The 18,115-nt window shown below is 40.3% G+C and overlaps 1 protein-coding gene across 1 annotated transcript in view; it reads left to right on the top strand.

Annotated features, from left to right (window-relative positions):
- Positions 1-546: 546 nt before the first annotated feature.
- Positions 547-18,115, top strand: part of kcnb2b (potassium voltage-gated channel subfamily B member 2b) — a 208,614-nt gene continuing 191,045 nt past the window's right edge. The window contains exons 1-2 of the mRNA XM_062021256.1: positions 547-753; positions 1,219-1,908. Coding sequence (XP_061877240.1) covers positions 1,324-1,908 — 585 coding nt within the window. The 5' untranslated portion in view covers positions 547-753; positions 1,219-1,323. The remainder of the gene's footprint in view (positions 754-1,218; positions 1,909-18,115) is intronic.

Below are 18,115 nucleotides of genomic sequence, written 5' to 3'. Positions count from 1 at the left end.
TAGTTGAAAAACACTGTACTAAAGTGAGTGGCGTTTTCCTCAATAGAAAAAGTTAAATTTACGGTTCTGTGGTTATCATCACACTTTTCCCTTTGGGCAACACTGGTACACTCTCAGAATCCTAAAACAGACCCAAAAAAAGCAGACAAATTCAACTAAATGAAGTTTTGCAACCACAAAAGCAGTGGAGATGAAGTTTTATAGCTGAGTATTGCATTAAAGTCGGCGTGTAGTATCAGTTGTGTGTGTCCTGCAGCTTTAACTTCCCACACAAATCAGTGTTTACGCAAGCTGCTTGCATTCTCCTGCCTGTAGCAATAGGACTGCTGGTGGCCAGCTCACCTCTCCTCTCCTCTCCTCTCCTTGGGAGGTGCTGCAGCCTAGTGCGCCCCTCTGCTCCTTATGTAGTGTGCAGCGGAACGCTCCGTCCACGCACTGCCTTTTACGCGCACGACGTGATTGCCACAAGCGAAGCCGCTTGGATGGAGGCGGGACTCAATAATTGTTCACGATCTCCTCTGTGATGCATTGATTCCACTCCGGTGATTGTGATTTTGAAAGGAGTTACATTTTTCTGAACCCCCGGCACCCCTCCCGACTAGACTCGACAACATGCGGGGAGCGCGTTATTTGCGCGGCGTCCGTGGCTCGCTCTCGGTCGTGGCGGCTTGACTACTCCGGGGGGCAACCCGGCTCGCTTCCCGGTTGGAAGAAGAGGACTTTGCATGAACAAATGTGAATTGTTACGGCAAGGTACGACTCTACACTTTGTTTACATTTAGCATTGCATGTGCAGGTTGTGTCTAATGTATGTGTTCATTACTGAGAGCTAAAATCACAACTGTAACAGGTTTGCTACATTGTATATCAAATGAATGCATGTTTTCTACAGGAAATGTTACTTTAATATTGATTTACTAGTCATCTCAGTGCAACTTGCATTAACTATAAGTAATCAGCTACAGATAGTTAATACAGTATATAAACACACCTATAAAAGTAATTTAATTCCCCCCCTGGGTACATATAAAAGTCTTGTTTTGTCTTTAATGTGTGTGATAAGACGTAGTCTGTGGGCTCGGTTCAAAACAGCATATTGATTTTTAAAACAATTCTGGCCAACACCTTTCTACAGATGTGATGAAGAGGGGTCATTAACATGTGTAGGGCAAATAAATGATGTTTCATCTTTTCATCATCTTTGCTCTATTTCCTCAGCCATGGAGGGACTTGCCTTAAGAGGACCTAACGCCCATTTTTAGGCTCTTTTTGGTCTACTTCTTTTTACATCCAAGTTGTGCTCCCACTGGCTTTACCATCGCCATGGCTGAGAAGCTGGGACCCGCCGGGCTCAAGCCCGCCAACATCCTGTCTGCTCCCTCTGTTCCCCCAGAACCTATCGAAATCATCCGCACCAAAGCCCGCTCCCGCCGAGTCCGCCTTAACGTAGGGGGTCTGAACCATGAGGTCCTGTGGCGGACTCTGGACCGGCTGCCGAGGACCCGGCTTGGCAAGCTGAGAGACTGCAACACTCACGAGTCCCTGATGGAAGTGTGCGACGACTACAGCCTGAACGAGAATGAGTATTTCTTTGACAGGCACCCGGGGGCCTTCACTTCCATCCTGAATTTTTACCGTACTGGTAAACTACACATGATGGAGGAGATGTGCGCCCTTTCGTTTGGCCAGGAGTTAGACTACTGGGGAATTGATGAGATCTATCTGGAGTCCTGCTGCCAGGCCCGTTACCACCAGAAAAAAGAACAGATGAACGAGGAGCTGCGCAGGGAGGCGGAGACGATGAGGGAGCGGGAGGGAGAGGGAGAGTTTGACAACACCTGCTGCCCGGACAAGAGGAAGAAGCTGTGGGATCTCCTGGAGAAGCCCGGCTCCTCTGTGGCTGCCAAGGTAGGAAACCATACCTTGAACGAGTAATCACACAACCACACCTCCTGAGTTCACATTTTCCTCCCACCTGAGATTTAAAGAAATATAATGTCTTTATGATTAGGGCCAGGATAGTTTCAGTCAATAGCTCATTACATTTGCCAAGTCAGGTTTTGTTTTGGTTGGCTTCGGTGCTGTCTCTTGACTTGTTATGCTTCTTATCTGGACATATATACTAAAGTTGCAAACACTTCAGAAGTTGATAACACCATGACAGTCGTCGCTGAAGGTAAAGCCATCCACTGCCATGCACCACTGTGCTGCTTTGAAAATATTCCCACACACCTGCGGACAAGTGCCCAGCATGGTTCCCTAAGCCGCCGGTCTCTTCTAACGGGACCTGTTACCTTTACAGATAACTAGTGGATCACTGTGCAGAAGCTACCTATACTGTCACAATATCTGGTTTAAATTTGGGTGAATCCCTGAGACGTCATACCCAATATCGCAGAATAACCACCATGATGTGAAATTGTCTATTTTGAATCTAGACCTTAAAAAAAGAATGCTTTCCCCCTTTAGCTAACAGAAGGTATTAAAATGTTGGAGCTCTACTTTGTAAACAACAAAGGTAACTAACTGTTAAACACAAAAATCTATCACCAATCGAGGCTGTCTTAAAAATGCAGTTGTCTCTCTTTTCGCATTTGTTGTGCTTCTGCGAGGTCTTCAAAAGCTAAAAAAGGTTTTGTTAAGAGTCGTTGTGACTTTGCAAACACTTTAAAAATACAGCGAGTATCAAATGAGTGGCTGCCACTTGATAAAACTGTGACATCTCCTTCAACTCCTTCCTCCGACTCATTCCATCTGCGCTCTGAGTCACTTCTCAATCAGGTAGGTCAGCCTTGATGAAATCCAATCACTGGTCATTTACGTCGAGTCTCCAGTGTACCGATCTCATCAGAGCAGGGCAAGGCCAGCCGGGATGATATTCCATGTCGCCGGATCATAAAGGGAGGGTCGTGCGCGTGTTTGTACATGTGTTTGTGTAACTATCTTGTGTTGGTGCCTTGTTTTAATTTGGTATTTGGTTTGTAAATGACGAGTGACATTTACTATACAACTCATCCTTCATGTATTATTTCTGCTAAAAGTGTTTTGTCATTTTCCTCAGTTTAATAATTCCATTCATTGCATAAATCCATTAATAGACTGACTGTCTCTACAGCACGCTCACCTTGATTCAGAATGGTGGGTGATATTTATAAGTGCAGCCCCGCTTTCTCTAGACATGTCTTGGTATTGCTGATGGGGCAGGGAAGCCCTTTCTACCCTTCTAAAGGGAAATCCTGCCCTAATTCAAATTGCATCGACATTGCTCTGAGTGCTCCAAGAGGAGACCCAGAATGTGACTTAAATGGCCCAGTCATGTGAGCACACAGTAGAGTTCAAAATAGACTGTGATGTCTGAGTTCAAGGAATCCTTTTAGGGGCCACATGTTGAGCCCTTTGAAAGCTATCAATGTAAACGTGCCAGTGATAAGCTTTTATGTACAAAAAGGACCCGAGCAATGCTTAAGTAATGGTTAATCATATGAAGACTGACCTTTTTCTGCAGGGTGATGTGGAGAAATTCAGTAATGATGAACAATGACAAATCTTGGAAATATATTGACATGTTGAAACGGGGAGTCGGACCAGATATTAGATGCGTGTAGAAGCAATGACTGATAGTTGAAAATAATACGTGGAGAGATGCATTCATGATAGCAGTTCCTCGAGATGTGGAGTTGGATCTTTGCAAATCATTCTTTATGAATAATGAATGACATGGTCACAGAAAGAGAAATGAGCTAATGCTGTGGCTTTTGTGTGTGACTTCGGCTTGGAGCGTCCGGCTTGGATGCTTTACCTTGTCATCTTACTAGCCGACAGAGTTAGCTCTGGACATCGGGGGCCAAAAGCAGGATAAGCTTTGTAAAGAGTAATTAAGTATTTGAAGAATCAGAAGCGCTTGCCTGTCATTCAGAATCAGGTTTCTTACACTTTTGTAAAGGAGAAATTCACTTTAAAAAAATGTTGCCTATCGTTTACCATCCTTATTTTTTTTTCTTATTTTAATGCATTCTAAATAGTAAATAAATGCGATCAAAAGTCCGCTTACAATGGAGCGTTTGGGAGCCGCGCCATTATGCCTATAAAGTGCTCTAAAAAACATCCAATTACCTCCATTAAGGTTTTATATACACGGTGTAAGTATATTTGTCATGCAGGAACAGGCACGTTCATAATAACATGTAATATTTACGTATTTTGATCATTTTTAGCATTCCGCTGCGCATTAATTTTAAAAACGCATCACGGCGTTCGTAGGCCTGGGCCGATAACACATTTTGTCTGACGATATATTGATCTACAAATTATTGCCGATAAACAATAATATTACCATTATTTTTTTTGACACAAAATTAACCACATATGTAATGATAATACATAATAATAATGCATGTATATCCTTTCAAATGCAGTAAAGTTGTATTTAATGTATATTTTAACATTGTAATTCGAATGAAAATGTTTAAATCTCTAATTTGATAAAGAAATTATAACAATCAAATTTACTTTGTCTGTTGCACTTGAATTAAATCTTAACCAAAAGCAAAAAATAAGTTGAGGTGGGGTGGGGGGGCTCAAATATACACAGCAAAACAATTATTAAACTGGCTAAATAAAGTATTGAATAACAAAGTTGCATTTCAATATTGAACATTTAGGCAGAGGTAGAGTTGTACATTCTTTAACCCTGTAAGACCCGGACATAGAAATACATGAATAAAAAAATATTCAACCTGTCAGATGGTGTTGTAGGGGGCATTTGGGAATTAAAATGAAGTGTTGGCAAATTTTTCATATTTTGATAAGGTTTTATGGAACCGTTGTAACGATACAACGTTGGGTGAAAAGGGTAGCAAAATTTTTCATAAGCCATTTGTATTCATTTTCTGAACAACATGTTCCACATGTTTTCACTTCAGTCAAACAACTAAGGGTTCATTTGAATGCTTATTGCACCTCACCTTGACTCAGAACACTGTAAAATAATAATTATAATAACAACATTACTCATTTTTATGAACAGTCAATTTTATTTGAATCAATGTAAAACACACATTTTCAGGAACTTCTAGGGTGGTCTATGCTGTATATCCAAGTTGGCTTTGCGTACTGTTGGTGTGATCAAGTTCTACATTGTTCTTCTGGCAACCAGCATGCATGTGCTGACTATGTTCACTTGCAGTGAAAGTCCAGGAAACAGTTCTTGCTGTCCGAGAAGCAGAGACGCACTTCACACTTGTGGCATTGTGTGTTGGTGTACCCAGTAGGGCAATGCCTGCAGCGGCCTATCGTTGTCTTCTTGGGTAAATGCCCAATCTGATCGTGGCGTACATCCAGTGGCAGGTGTCCACACGATTTCTTGTATGGGGTGCTGGTTGGAGCCGAGAATGGTCTCTTGCCAGTGACCGGGCTGATTGTGACTGGGCTGCCATTGCCTGAAGGTTGTGGTTCGCCTCCACTTTGTGGTCGAAGGTTCCTCTCCCTTTCTTCTTCAAGCTCTTGTCATCTTCAAGGTTGCAATTGGGGATGCGGACTTGCCTTGCTGTACCCACATAATGGATGCCAAGCCCAAGGAGCTTCTCGATCAGTGGGACTGATGTGAAGTAGTTGTCTGCATAGATCTTGTAGTTTTGGCCCGCCGGCAGAGTTGAAGCAAACTTCATCACAACATCACCTGACAAGCCAAGTTCAGATTTGGTTCGGACTCCATTGTTGCTCCCTTGGTAGACATCAAAGTCACACATCATGCCAGAGATTCCAGTTCTCACCCAACTGATACCCCATTAGTACCCTATTAGTACCCAAGTACCCTATTCACAAACCAAACAATACTGTCTGGCTGACCTTATTATCATCCTAAAAGGAATTAATTCATCTGTACACAAAGGAACCTGTTCTGGTGGTGAATTACCAATCTATATTCCCAACACCATCCTTGAACAAAAGAACCTGTTTTATAAAGTTGCAGAAGCCTTCTAATAAAAACTGTTCTTAACTTTTAGTTTGCAAAAGTAATGTACAAATGTGCACAAAGAGAAGGAAAACATGAACATCTACATGCTTATCATAAATACCATTATCATCCTAGAACAACAAGCTTTTACTAAGTTGCAACAGCACTTAGCGATTTTTGCATAGTTTAGTTTAGCCTTCTGCCTAACTAAATGTTGTTGTTTTTTTACTTTTAGTTTGCAATATTAAAGTGTAAATGTGCACAGACAGAAGGAATAAGTGTGTGTAAATTAAAATATATTGTAGATTCATATCTAAACATATCTATTTAGACTACACAGTATCCTGGTAGGTAAACTAGTCACAAGGGAATATTTGCTACCACATTGAGCCATGGTTGTACATATACAACCAATATAAAACATCATCTAAATCATATTTTTTGGAGGTATTTCACAATAATAACATAGGTACATGTTCTAGACATTATAAAGATCTCAGTAAAAAATATTAGATGCATTCTACTTACATTGAATTGATCAATTTGGTCCAGTAAAGAAAAGGGTTGTCACTCTGCGAAGATTTTCAAGTTGTGTGAGATTCTATAGCCTGTGGGCGGTCCTTAAATACAAATTTTGAATGTAAAGTCATCGTTAGACTAAACAATACACCCCAATGACTATGTTAATGTGGTGGTGGGGGGGGGGGGGGCAAAATGAAAAAACTTTTAACCCTTTTTTAAATGAAATAAAAATGTTGTAAATATATCACTGTGGCTCCTAGAGGGTTAACCATACTTGCCAACCTTGAGACCTCCAATATCGGGAGGTGGCTATATATATATATATATATATATATATATATATATATATATATATATATATATATACATATATATATATACATATATATATATATATATACATATATATATATATATATATATATATATATATATATATATACATATATATATATATATATACATATATATATATACATATACATATATATATATACATATACATATACATATATATATATATATATATATATATATATATATATATATATATATATATATATATATATATATATATATATATATATATATATATATATATATATATATATTTATTTTATTTACATAAAATAAATACTTGAATTTCAGTGTTCCGGTGGCTAACCATTAGATGGCAGTATTGTCCTGTTTAACTTCTCCGTTCATGAATGAGTATATCATTTCGGCCACCGTGTTCAATGGAGAAGTCTGTTCTACATATTTACAGGCAACATACACCTTCACCTTCGAACTGTCCTGGATGAACTGAAATTCTTGTTTCCATTCGTTTGAATTCGTTAGGCAAGCTGTTTATATTGCGTGAGAACAGGCTGTCCCCACTCAGTCTCAGATCCGCATTGAGCTGGAGGGGGCGTGGCCTCCAGCTCCGGCTGAATAACGGGAGTTTGTCGGGAGAAAATCTCTGCCGGGAGGTTGTCGGGAGAGGCGCTGAATACCGGGATTCTCCCGCTAAAAACGGGAGGGTTGGCAAGTATGGGGTTAACTGACAATTAAGTTAGGACCTTTTTTAAACAAAACTGCAGATTAACAATATAAACCCTACATTATAAGCAGATTTATTAACATGTCATATGCAAAAAAATCTTAAATCTGTCAGATTACGAGTGAGGAAACACTAACATGACAACTGTCTGTCAAACGTTTGCAGCCCCCTTTTAAAAATGTTAGTTTTTCAACAGTATTAGAAGGCAGTATGTCTTTGGCGATGTATTTACCAAACTTTCTGTGAGCACACACTATTTTGTACTGTTCTGTGTACACTGGCTTGTTCACCACACGCGAGGTGAGTGAAGACTGTCGAGTGGTTGTGTTTCAAGTGGGCTTGCAGGTTTGTTGTGTTCGTGCACATTCGGCAAACTGACTTCTATGTGTTGTTAGACTCATCTTGTTCCAAAGGTTTAAACTGAAATATTCCTACATTGGTGCGGTGGAATTTAGTTTTGTGATAATTTTGCCTACATGCTACATGCTAACTAGTTGAACAGTGCGATTCTAGAGGGCCAGTGGCCCCGCTTCGCCGCTTAAAGAGTCAAAGACACTTAATGAGGACAAGATAATTCATCCCTTACTTTTCATTCCGCTATGGTACAAACGCACGTAGCTGCTAAAAGCGACGAAAAGCGCAATGCTCTTGAAGCATGTACATGGCGATTTATCGACGCTGCAAAATTTACCGACTTCATTTTCGTTTATCGTTGGTTAATTGACTTATCGAATATTGGCTAGCCGCTAGACGTTCGCTGATTACTACTCAATGCAGACTTCATGAGAGCCAACAAACATAATAAAGCATCACTTACTGTACAATGTCTGGTATCAATGGGATGCCGACTGTTAGGATGTTGTTATATTCCCGTTTGGATGAAGAATGACTCATAATCCTCGCAAAGAAAAAATTGAGGTGGAACAAACATCGTTTCGTATCTTTCTCGCCATTACCGGGTCTAATATGGATGTCAAAGTTGACTAATTTGTCAGATTATGTTCTCATCCTTCTACTCTCAAGGTGACAGGCATTATTAATGATCTAAAATTAACTATTACGAGTTTGGGGGTGAGAAAGCAGCTCACCAGTCGATGTCAACATATCAGCAACAAGCTAATTAGCTCTCTGTGACAATGCGCAGCTGAAAATAGTTTGTCTGCGTTAGCGCTTATTATAACATTATCACTATTACATGGTTGATATTCATGTCAAGAAATGTAAAGGGGGTATTGTTGGCGCTTTTTGGATGTTTTTTAATGATCAATCGACCTTAGTCACAAATGCCTCAAAGGGCTGCACAAACCACAACGACATCTTCGGAAGGCACCGCAGGGACCCCCCCGGGTGACCGGTGCAATGGATGCCGAGTGGATATGGTTAATAACGTGAGAGTCTAGTCCATGGGTGTCAAACTCTGGCTCGCGAGCCAAATTTGGCCCGCAGTGTAATTTCACTTGGCCCTTGAGGCGATATCAAATTAATACTAGAACTGGCCCGCCGATTATATACAGCAGAAATCGTCACGTCCGCTTTCCACTCAGTCCAGCGAATGCTGGCCCAGTCACATAATGTGTGCGGCTTTAGCACACACATACACGTGAATGCAATGCATACTTGGCCAACAGCGATACAGGTTACACTGACGGTGCCAGTATAAATAACTTTAACACCGTTACAAATATGCGCCACGCTGTGAATCCACACCAAACAAGAATGACAAACACATTTGGGGAGCACATCCGCACCGTAACACAACATAAACACAACAAAACAAATACCCAGAATCCCATGCAGCCCTAACTCTTCCGGGCTGCAATATACACCCCCACTACCACCAATATTCAATGCAAAACTTCTTTGAGTCCCTATGAAAAGGTTCATTTGTTCAACCTTGGCCCGCAGCTTTGTTCAATTTTAAATTTTGGCCCACTCTGTATTTGAGTTTGACACCCCTGGTCTAGTCCATAGGGAGGTCAGCAGGCGGATCCTCTTTTATGACAGGTCGAACCGCCGAGACATCACCAACTGATGCATAGAGCAGTGGTGCACCCCAGGTCTGACTTCAACAACTTTTAGAGGGCTTTATGGGCAGAAAAGAGGACCTCCCATTGGCTCCATTGTAAGCTGACTTTTAATTACGTTTATTTACGAGTTAGAATGCATTGTCTCTTATAATGATTATAAACAATAGGCACAAATCCCAAAAAAAAGTGCAGTTCCCCTTTAATGATAGCTGAGAGTAAATGCCAAACATTCTTGAATGATGTGATGAATAAGTATTCTTAGTTTTTTGTTTCTTGTTTTCTTTACGTCGTCATATTGTAACGTCTACCAATAGGGTTATGAGTCAATGGTAAGAGTGTCCGCCCTGAGATCGGTAGGTTGTGAGTTCAAACCCAGGCCGAGTCATACCAAAGACTATAAAAACGGGACCCATTACCTCCCTGCTTGGCACTCAGCATCTAGGGTTGGAATTGGGGGTTAAATCACTCAAAATGATTCCTGGGCACAGCCACCGCTGCTGCTCACTGCTCCCCTCACCTCCCAGGGGGTGATCAAGGGTGATGGGTCAAATGCAGAGAATAATTTCGCCACACCTAGTGTGTGTGTGACAATCATTGGTACTTTAACTTTTAACTTAACTTTAATTACCTTCAAACTGCTTAACAAAAAATCACCAAACTTTTAATGGGAGTGGTCATAGTCTTAGAAAGGTTATCCCAATTTGAATGGTGTGGCCTCTGGAATGACCTTCTGGTCCCTGTTCTGGTTCCAACCAGATATTTTACCGTGGTCCCAAGCAACCTCAACTTTTTAATATGTGGGTTCATAACTTAGTCACACAATACAGTAGACTTTATAGTGCAGTGGGAAGACTTTTGTGGTTTCTCCTAATTTTTTTTCTCTGATTCAAAATATGTAATACTTGCTTTGGATTTTGTCACATCGCTAAGCCACTTACACCTAATCAATCAATATCCTAGAGTGTTTTAGAAAGACTTTTGTTTATACTTGACATTTCCGTTTGTTGCATTGAATTAATTACTATTATTTGTTCATGCTCTGCATATAAATGGTAGAAGTTCAATTCAGCAGCTGCTTGTTTCCTCCTATTTGTTCCCCGGCGGGTTCTTTACTCCACTGAATGAAGTATTTAGGATGTCTTCCCTGAGCTAAATATGAAATATGAATGTAAAAAAATGCCATTTTTCAGCCCAGTCAGGCTACAGCGGTGCCATCATGTCATAATCCCTTCAACTCTGCGGGAATTGTGGTTGGTCTTCCGAAGGTCACATCAATAGATGTTGGTGTTTTAGGAAGGAATTCCAGATTCTTTGTTGGCAAGACATTCAATTGTGTAGACTGCCCACTGGTTGCTGACCTTGAGCATCATACTCGTTGAAATCAGATTAATCAAGTCAGTTATTCGTCCCCTTATCAGATTGTTGGATACCACTCAGCTGCGTTGGCCTTCAGCAAGGCATCGGGATGCATTCCAACTGTGGGATCTTAGATAGAGGCACACCTTGTACTTCCCTTGCAGCCTCCCGCAGTTGCATAAGCCTTGCAGCATGCATCTAATCAGTGCAGCCTTGCATTTAGGCACCAGCACCTAAATCCTCTTTATCCCACAATCATAATCAGATCAGAGAGAACCACCTAGATTGTAGGTGACATGTACTTCTTGTAGTGGCTGCATGAGCACATTCATCATCGAGGTGTTCAACACTGTCTTAAGGGTGCAGTGCAAAGATTCCCTGAAGTCCATCAAATTTGAGATGATTTATTTGAAATAGAGCAAGCATGTTAAATTAGCATCTTTCAGCTGCAAACATCTCTAGACTTTGTATAAAACTGCATCTTAATGTTGGATAAATTGACAATGAAATTCCTTTTATTTTCTAATAGTCATTTAAAATGTTTTATTTTTAGTATAATTAAGTTTCTTTAAATGGTAAATGAGTTGTACTTGTATAGTGCTTTTCTACCTTTTTTAAGGAACTCAAAGCGCTTTGACACTATTTCCACATTCACACAGACATTCACACACTGATGGCGGGAGCTGCCATGCAAGGCGCTAACCAGGACCCATCAGGAGCAAGGGTGAAATGTCTTGCTCAAGGACACAACGGACGTGACTAGGATGTTAGAAGGTGGGGATTGAACTAGTAACCCTCAGATTGCTGGCATGGCCACTCTCCCAACTTCGCCACGCCGTCCCCTTTAAGTTAAAGGACTTAAATAGGTTTTTGTGCTATTATTTGGAAAGCGTATCATTTGTTTAATCCGTTTTATAAAAGCAAATGGGAAGTTGTAAAATACAGTAGTACCTCAACTTACAAGCTTAATTCGTTCTGTGACGGCACCCTCAACTCAAAACACTTGTATCTCAATCAACATCTCCCGTTGAAATGAATGAAAATCAATTTAATTTGTGTTGGACCCCCAAAAACATCACCTTTTTAACATGTAAGATGCCTTTCAAACAGAAAAAACAACTTTTAGATAATCAATATTGTATGAAAAGCAATATATTAAAATAACAGAATGTGCTACAAACATCCTCAGTAGTTTTATGAAGTAATCAAAGTAATGGACTTCTACGGCAGTGGTCCCCAACCCCCGGGCCGCGGGCCGGTACCGGTGCGTGGATCGATTGGTACCGGGCCGCACAATAAATAGTTATATCCGTTTTATTTATTATCTAAAAAGTGTGTTTGTGTCAAGTTATATTTTGTTTGTTTGTTTTATCCCCTAACTTGAAAAGGGTTTAGATTTTCGACCACGGGTTACACTGGGACTTCACTCTTTGGTTTAATCCAATGATGAGAAAAATCTCTGTTTATCCTTTTATTTTGGACTTGATTGTCTCTTTTTTTCATTGAATACTTATAAGGTGAAAAACCTTTGGAAATACAAATACAAAAGCAATTAGGCACCAATATAAACAAATTACAATAAACAATTTTTTAAAGTTATAGTGTTTCCAAAAGTACATATACATGACCTTTAACAGCTTGGATTTGGCATTTAAACATTTAACAACCACTTGGCCATTAAATAAATTCAACACATCAAATCAAACATCAAAATAATATAAGACATCTCACTGTCAGCCACCCTGGTCTCTGTAAACAGTTGTCACTACTGTATTTGGCAAATTGTCCTCGAGCAGTGTTTGTTGGTCTGAAGTTTGAGCTGGACTGCAGACTTAAAAAGGAGTGGATTTGATTGCTTCAGGTGAGAGCCTTCCTGATTACTGATGGTCTTCAGCTGTTGGGAAATGTTGTGTGTAATTCCAGTTCTGTCCTCTGGGGGGAAATGGGAGCCAAACTGACATTTGGACATGAGGCCCTTCTGTTTGGGTGAAGGCTTTGGCCTTATGTAGAGTTTGCCAAAACAGATTGTGACAACAATGTTGTGGATTAAAGTCATGGCAGAATACCCCGAGATCGCCACCACAGCACTGAAAACCCTGTTGCCATTTCCGACATCCTATCTGTGTGAAGCGGGATTTTCTGCAGTGACAGCCACCAAAACAAAACAACGGAGCAGACTGGACATAAACAACACACTTCGGGTGTCTTTGTCTCCCATTACCCCCAGTTAGGACCGTCTCGTTGCAGAGAAACAAGCTCAGAGCTCCCATTAATTTAGCGTTACGGTTAGTTAAACTTCTCATGCACTTTATATTCGTTTTTTAATGTTGTATCTGTATCTTGTTTTGAAGGCATGTAAACGTTACCATACCAACCAAAATCAGAGAGCATTACAGTGGTTGCCAACAGAGGGAGGGGAGGGGAGAGGAGAGGAGGAGAGCTTGTGAGTCTCGGGCACACAAACATGCAGTAGGCTTATCTGACGGTTGAAACGGGCAACTTTATTTCAGCTGTTGAAAAATAACATTCATAAAGAAAGTAGTGTGGAATTGCTGGTTCTTGTCATTTATATATTTTTCCAGGTAATTTTTAATGTATGTAATGGGCTGAGTACACAGTGGATTCACGTTTAGTATTATTTCATAACAATCAACGCCCGCCCGGCGCACCCCCGTCGGGTAAAGTTGTCAAGCGTTGACCGGTCCGCAGTTACAAAAAGGTTGGGGACCACTGTTCTACGGTATCTCCTTCCAGCTGCTACTTTGTCATACACACCATCAGCAGCTTCAGCTATAAGCTAATGCTAGCGAGTAAGACCAGATGTTTTGGACGGATTTTACGGGGTTCACTGTGAGATTTGCTTCGCCCACTAATGGTGGTGATGCTAGTAACTAAAAAGTTTGCTTCCGACTTAAAGCATAATAACTGTTTCTATTTCAAAACACTCTTAATTTGAGACAACTGTACCACAAACAATTGTTCTTTTGGATAAAGAGTGTTATTCTGTCACATGGCCATATAAATCTGCACTATCATTGCACAGTTTTGATTGTGAAAAATAAAATTGAACTGACAGTCACATAAGGAAATATGACAGAGCATGCATTAAGAGATGGGCCTAAGATGGGTAATTTTGCTGATAATGTTTCACACGTGTTATGTTATCATCCCGGATCTCATTTGGGTTTGCCAAGAGAACCATTCCAAGGTTATATTCAAAACAGGCTTGGGCAGGGCAGCCTTGTACTGATCCGACTAAAGCTGTGTATATAGTAAATAAAGGGGCATCTTCCTCACCCAGAGTTGAAAGGGAACTTGTAGAGTGCACAGGAGGGTTATTTAGAGAGAGCGAGCTACTGATGCAGCTCATTCTCTGGGAGTGCTGTTTGTCCATGTCAATTAGCCGCCTGCAATAAAAACATTTCCTGAAAGAGGAATATACTGTAACAATGATGTCAAAAAAGTTGAACATAATTGAAGAGAGTGACAGTTGTCATGACTTTGCATTCATGCCTATTTATTTAGGTGACGTCATGACCATAAAACAATGATTTTACAGCTGTGTGTGTGTGTGTGTGTGTTGTGTGTGTGTGTGTGGTGTGTGTGTGTGTGTGTGTGTGTGTGTGTGTGTGTGTGTGTGTGTGTGTGTGTGTGTGTTTCCTGTCTCTCTCTTCCTCTTTTTGCTTGACTTTGCTAAATTGACCCTCTGCTGTGCTCGCTTTAATTTGCTTGATTACCACAGAGAAGGCATGTGGAAGAGTTACAGCTCGGCGGAGATGGCGTCTAAAGGAGCACTGCCTTTACAGTGATTCATAAATTAAGATGAATGAAAATTTTGTCTGGACACCAAGTGGTTAGCATTTTGGCCTTACAGTCAGGAGATAGAGGGTTTTTTCACGCCTCCTCATATACGTCCTAAAAACATGAACGTTATGTTGATTGGATTCTGTATATTGTCCCTACAGCTGGCGGGAATGTGAGTGTGAACTGTTGTCAATTTGTGCCCTTCTGCAATTGATTGGAAACCGGTCAAAGGTGAACCCTGAAGTGAGCTGGGATAAACTCCGGCTTACCTGTGACTAATGAAGCGGTATTAAAAAAATGGATCAATGGAAAATACAGTGTGGTATTGGTTAGGGCTGGGGTTCTTAACCTTTTTGACTTAGGGGGCCAAACCTTTTCACTACAGAGGAGCCTGGGCCTCACTCAAATAATAACACTGGATTAGTAATCTTACTCTTGATTTTAATCATTTTAAATAATCTAACCTACTTAGAGTTTACAACCTTGTCAAATGATATGAAACCATGTGTTAAACATATTTTATTATTATATGTATAAGACGGGACTTATAAAACAACTGACAAAAAATTAAATTGACATACAATTATAGTGTGCTAAAATAAATAAACCACGAGCAGTAGAAAATGGATGGATGGAATTATGAATATGTTTGCCTCAACCGTCAATAAAATTAAAGTGGAAATGAAAATAAAGCGTTACCATATAAGTCATAATTTTGCATTTAAAAAACTTCTCTATGGCTTTAGCTCCAGACTTCTTCTGTTTTGTTCCTTACTGCCACAAGTGGTAGACATGTGTATTACAAATTGAGTACCCATACGAACCACAGTTGACAAACAGATATTTTTGGGCGGCCCTCAAGGGGGCGCTCACTGGCCAACAGAAGAAGCACTAGTTTGGAAATGATAGTGTCAACAAAAACTAATTCAAGTTCATATACTTGATGTATCATCAAATACCACTTCAACGTGTTTTTGCTTTGCAGGTATTATTGTTTTTTGCTACCTACGCTTGGCGTCAGGGTTTAGCTTTGTGGATTACACTTGCAGGTAATTAGAGAGTTCAACAATGATCGTTCAACACATTTTAATTTGATTTCAATTTCACTCAATCTTTAGATGATGAATTTGTATTTGTATGATTATTTACATGCATTTTCCACGCATTATATATATATCCAATTGGGGATGGGTACAGTTAACATTTGATTTAATATGGTACTAATTTCCGTTACCTGGAAATTGATGCCGATACACAACGGTACCAATTTTCAGTATTTCTCTATATTACAGAGAGGCCGTCTGACCGAGTCCGCTGAGTGTTGCTTGCGTGATTGTTTGTCCGCCAAATGTTTAAGCCACCCGAGTCTGCAACCAGACGTGCAACAAAAGTATCAAAATATTGCACCGTTTGATTTTACATGAATCTGTAATACGGAATTTGGTCAGTGCCTGAAAAAAGTACAGAATTTGGTACCCATACCTATTTATTTAAATCCATAATTTTTCTGATCCTTTAACAGTTTAAGATTTGGATCAGCAACAGCTTGTAAACTCACCTCCAACATACATGAGGGCAAATCTAAGGTTGAATGTCCTGAAAGTCACAGAGCATTTATTATTATTAGTATTATCATCATCATCTTGAGGATTAACTCAAGCAAAGTATGTTTTGCTTTTTCTTTGGGAATTTTGTATTTTTTTTTTTTTTTTGGTGTCAATGCCAATATGGCGTCTTTTAGCTGACTGTTCAGTACAATACGTCTAACTTGGTAGTAATAATAATAATAGTATTAGATGGATTGCAAGCCATGGAGTGACTTTATTGTCGATGAAATCCCAAGAAAGTTTACTCTTATGACATTTAGGATGATACCATGATATTTAAAGAATTTCCTCTCTTGTTACTAAATGTTCCATGAGTTTGACTTTATTGAATAAATCAATTAAATTTGGGGAAAATACATCCTGGATTTGAACAAATAGAAAGTTGAACAGCGTCCTGGCTAGTTGTAAGGCTAGATTATTGTTAAATGTGTCTATTAAAAAATTGTACCTCTTTGGTTGAGGTCATAAAAGATATTATTACAGTTATCAGTTCACAAGACCTTTTTTGACATTGAATTTCCAGAGATCTATGTAAGTGTCAAAAAAAAAAAGCCCAACTGATGGATGTGACTTTGTCACCAGCGACTGCATCACCTGCCTGAGTGACAGTCGGGGTAAGAGGCTAATGTGTTCCCTCTTTGTCCTGCCTACCTCATTACCCCTTGTCCTCCTTGTCATTGCCTCCCTCATTAGCCTCTGGGGTCTCGTTGACATTTGCTGCCCCCCCACCTCTCATCCTAAATTGCGCGGAAAAGACAGCAAGAGTGCAGGATCCTTCACACGGACACTGGGTGTCTATTACACGCTCCAATGATCACACATTGAAGGTCCATGCATGCTGTAACACACACTTGTGGTCCGCAGGCTTTCCCTAGTGCGGACTTTTTATTAGAAAACAAAAAAGCTGAGCCAGCACTTTTTTGTTGCAAGTTATTGCCACTGTGACGTCTTCCTTTCAAAACCCTCCGATCCCACCTCCTCTCTCATTGTGTGCCAGGGCAGATACTCTCAGGTCTCGCTTTAGCGACATTGCTAAATAGTATTTCAACAAGCATTCAGTCTTAAAGATCATTCTTTCTCGTCACCTCTGCCTTTCAATCTTTATTTCGAGGACCAGGACGCTACATTTCCCCCCAGGGCAAGATTGCTATTTACTGTGGGGTTATTACTCGGCTGTCACCCTATCGATCAACTTCAACCTTTATCATCACAGGTCAGAATTGTACTTCTTCGGTTGTTTCCATTTCCTGTGTTAACACGTGACGCATATTCCTAAGTCCTTATCTATACTGATTGTTCCAAGTCGACCTCCTTATGGTGCCTTTGCGTCCAATCAACGTCATTTGACTTAATTTGTGTTCGTGCTGTTGCCATGGTGACGGCAACGCGCACCCATGATGACTTATCGACACCGAGGGAGCACTACATCTCTGTACAGACGATGTGAGAACGCAGAGCAGCTGGTACATCCAACCCAGCCCCCCCACACACACACATACACCAAGTCGACCTCCAATCCAAAGCAAATCTACGGCTTCAATTTGCTTCCTTAGGATTTTTTGACACCTTTTATTGTTTTATTTTTTTCCCCCATTGAGGTCAGGATGTTTTTCTTTCATGGTTTAAAAGCATAAAGATCAGAGACACACTCACTCGTGCGATATACCCATTTTGAGATTTAATAATCTTGCCTCCTTTGTCTGAAAAGAACCAGGCAGACTGAGTTTGTGTTTATGTGCATGAAGAAAGAATCTCTCTTCCAAGCCTATCAGACGTTTTAATAGTCCTTCAGCAGCCAAAC

The sequence above is a fragment of the Entelurus aequoreus genome, linkage group LG15 (genome assembly GCF_033978785.1).
Source record: "Entelurus aequoreus isolate RoL-2023_Sb linkage group LG15, RoL_Eaeq_v1.1, whole genome shotgun sequence".
NCBI lineage: Eukaryota > Metazoa > Chordata > Actinopteri > Syngnathiformes > Syngnathidae > Entelurus > Entelurus aequoreus.
The sequence above is the reverse complement of the archived record's forward strand: the minus strand, read 5'-3'. Positions and strand labels throughout refer to the sequence as shown.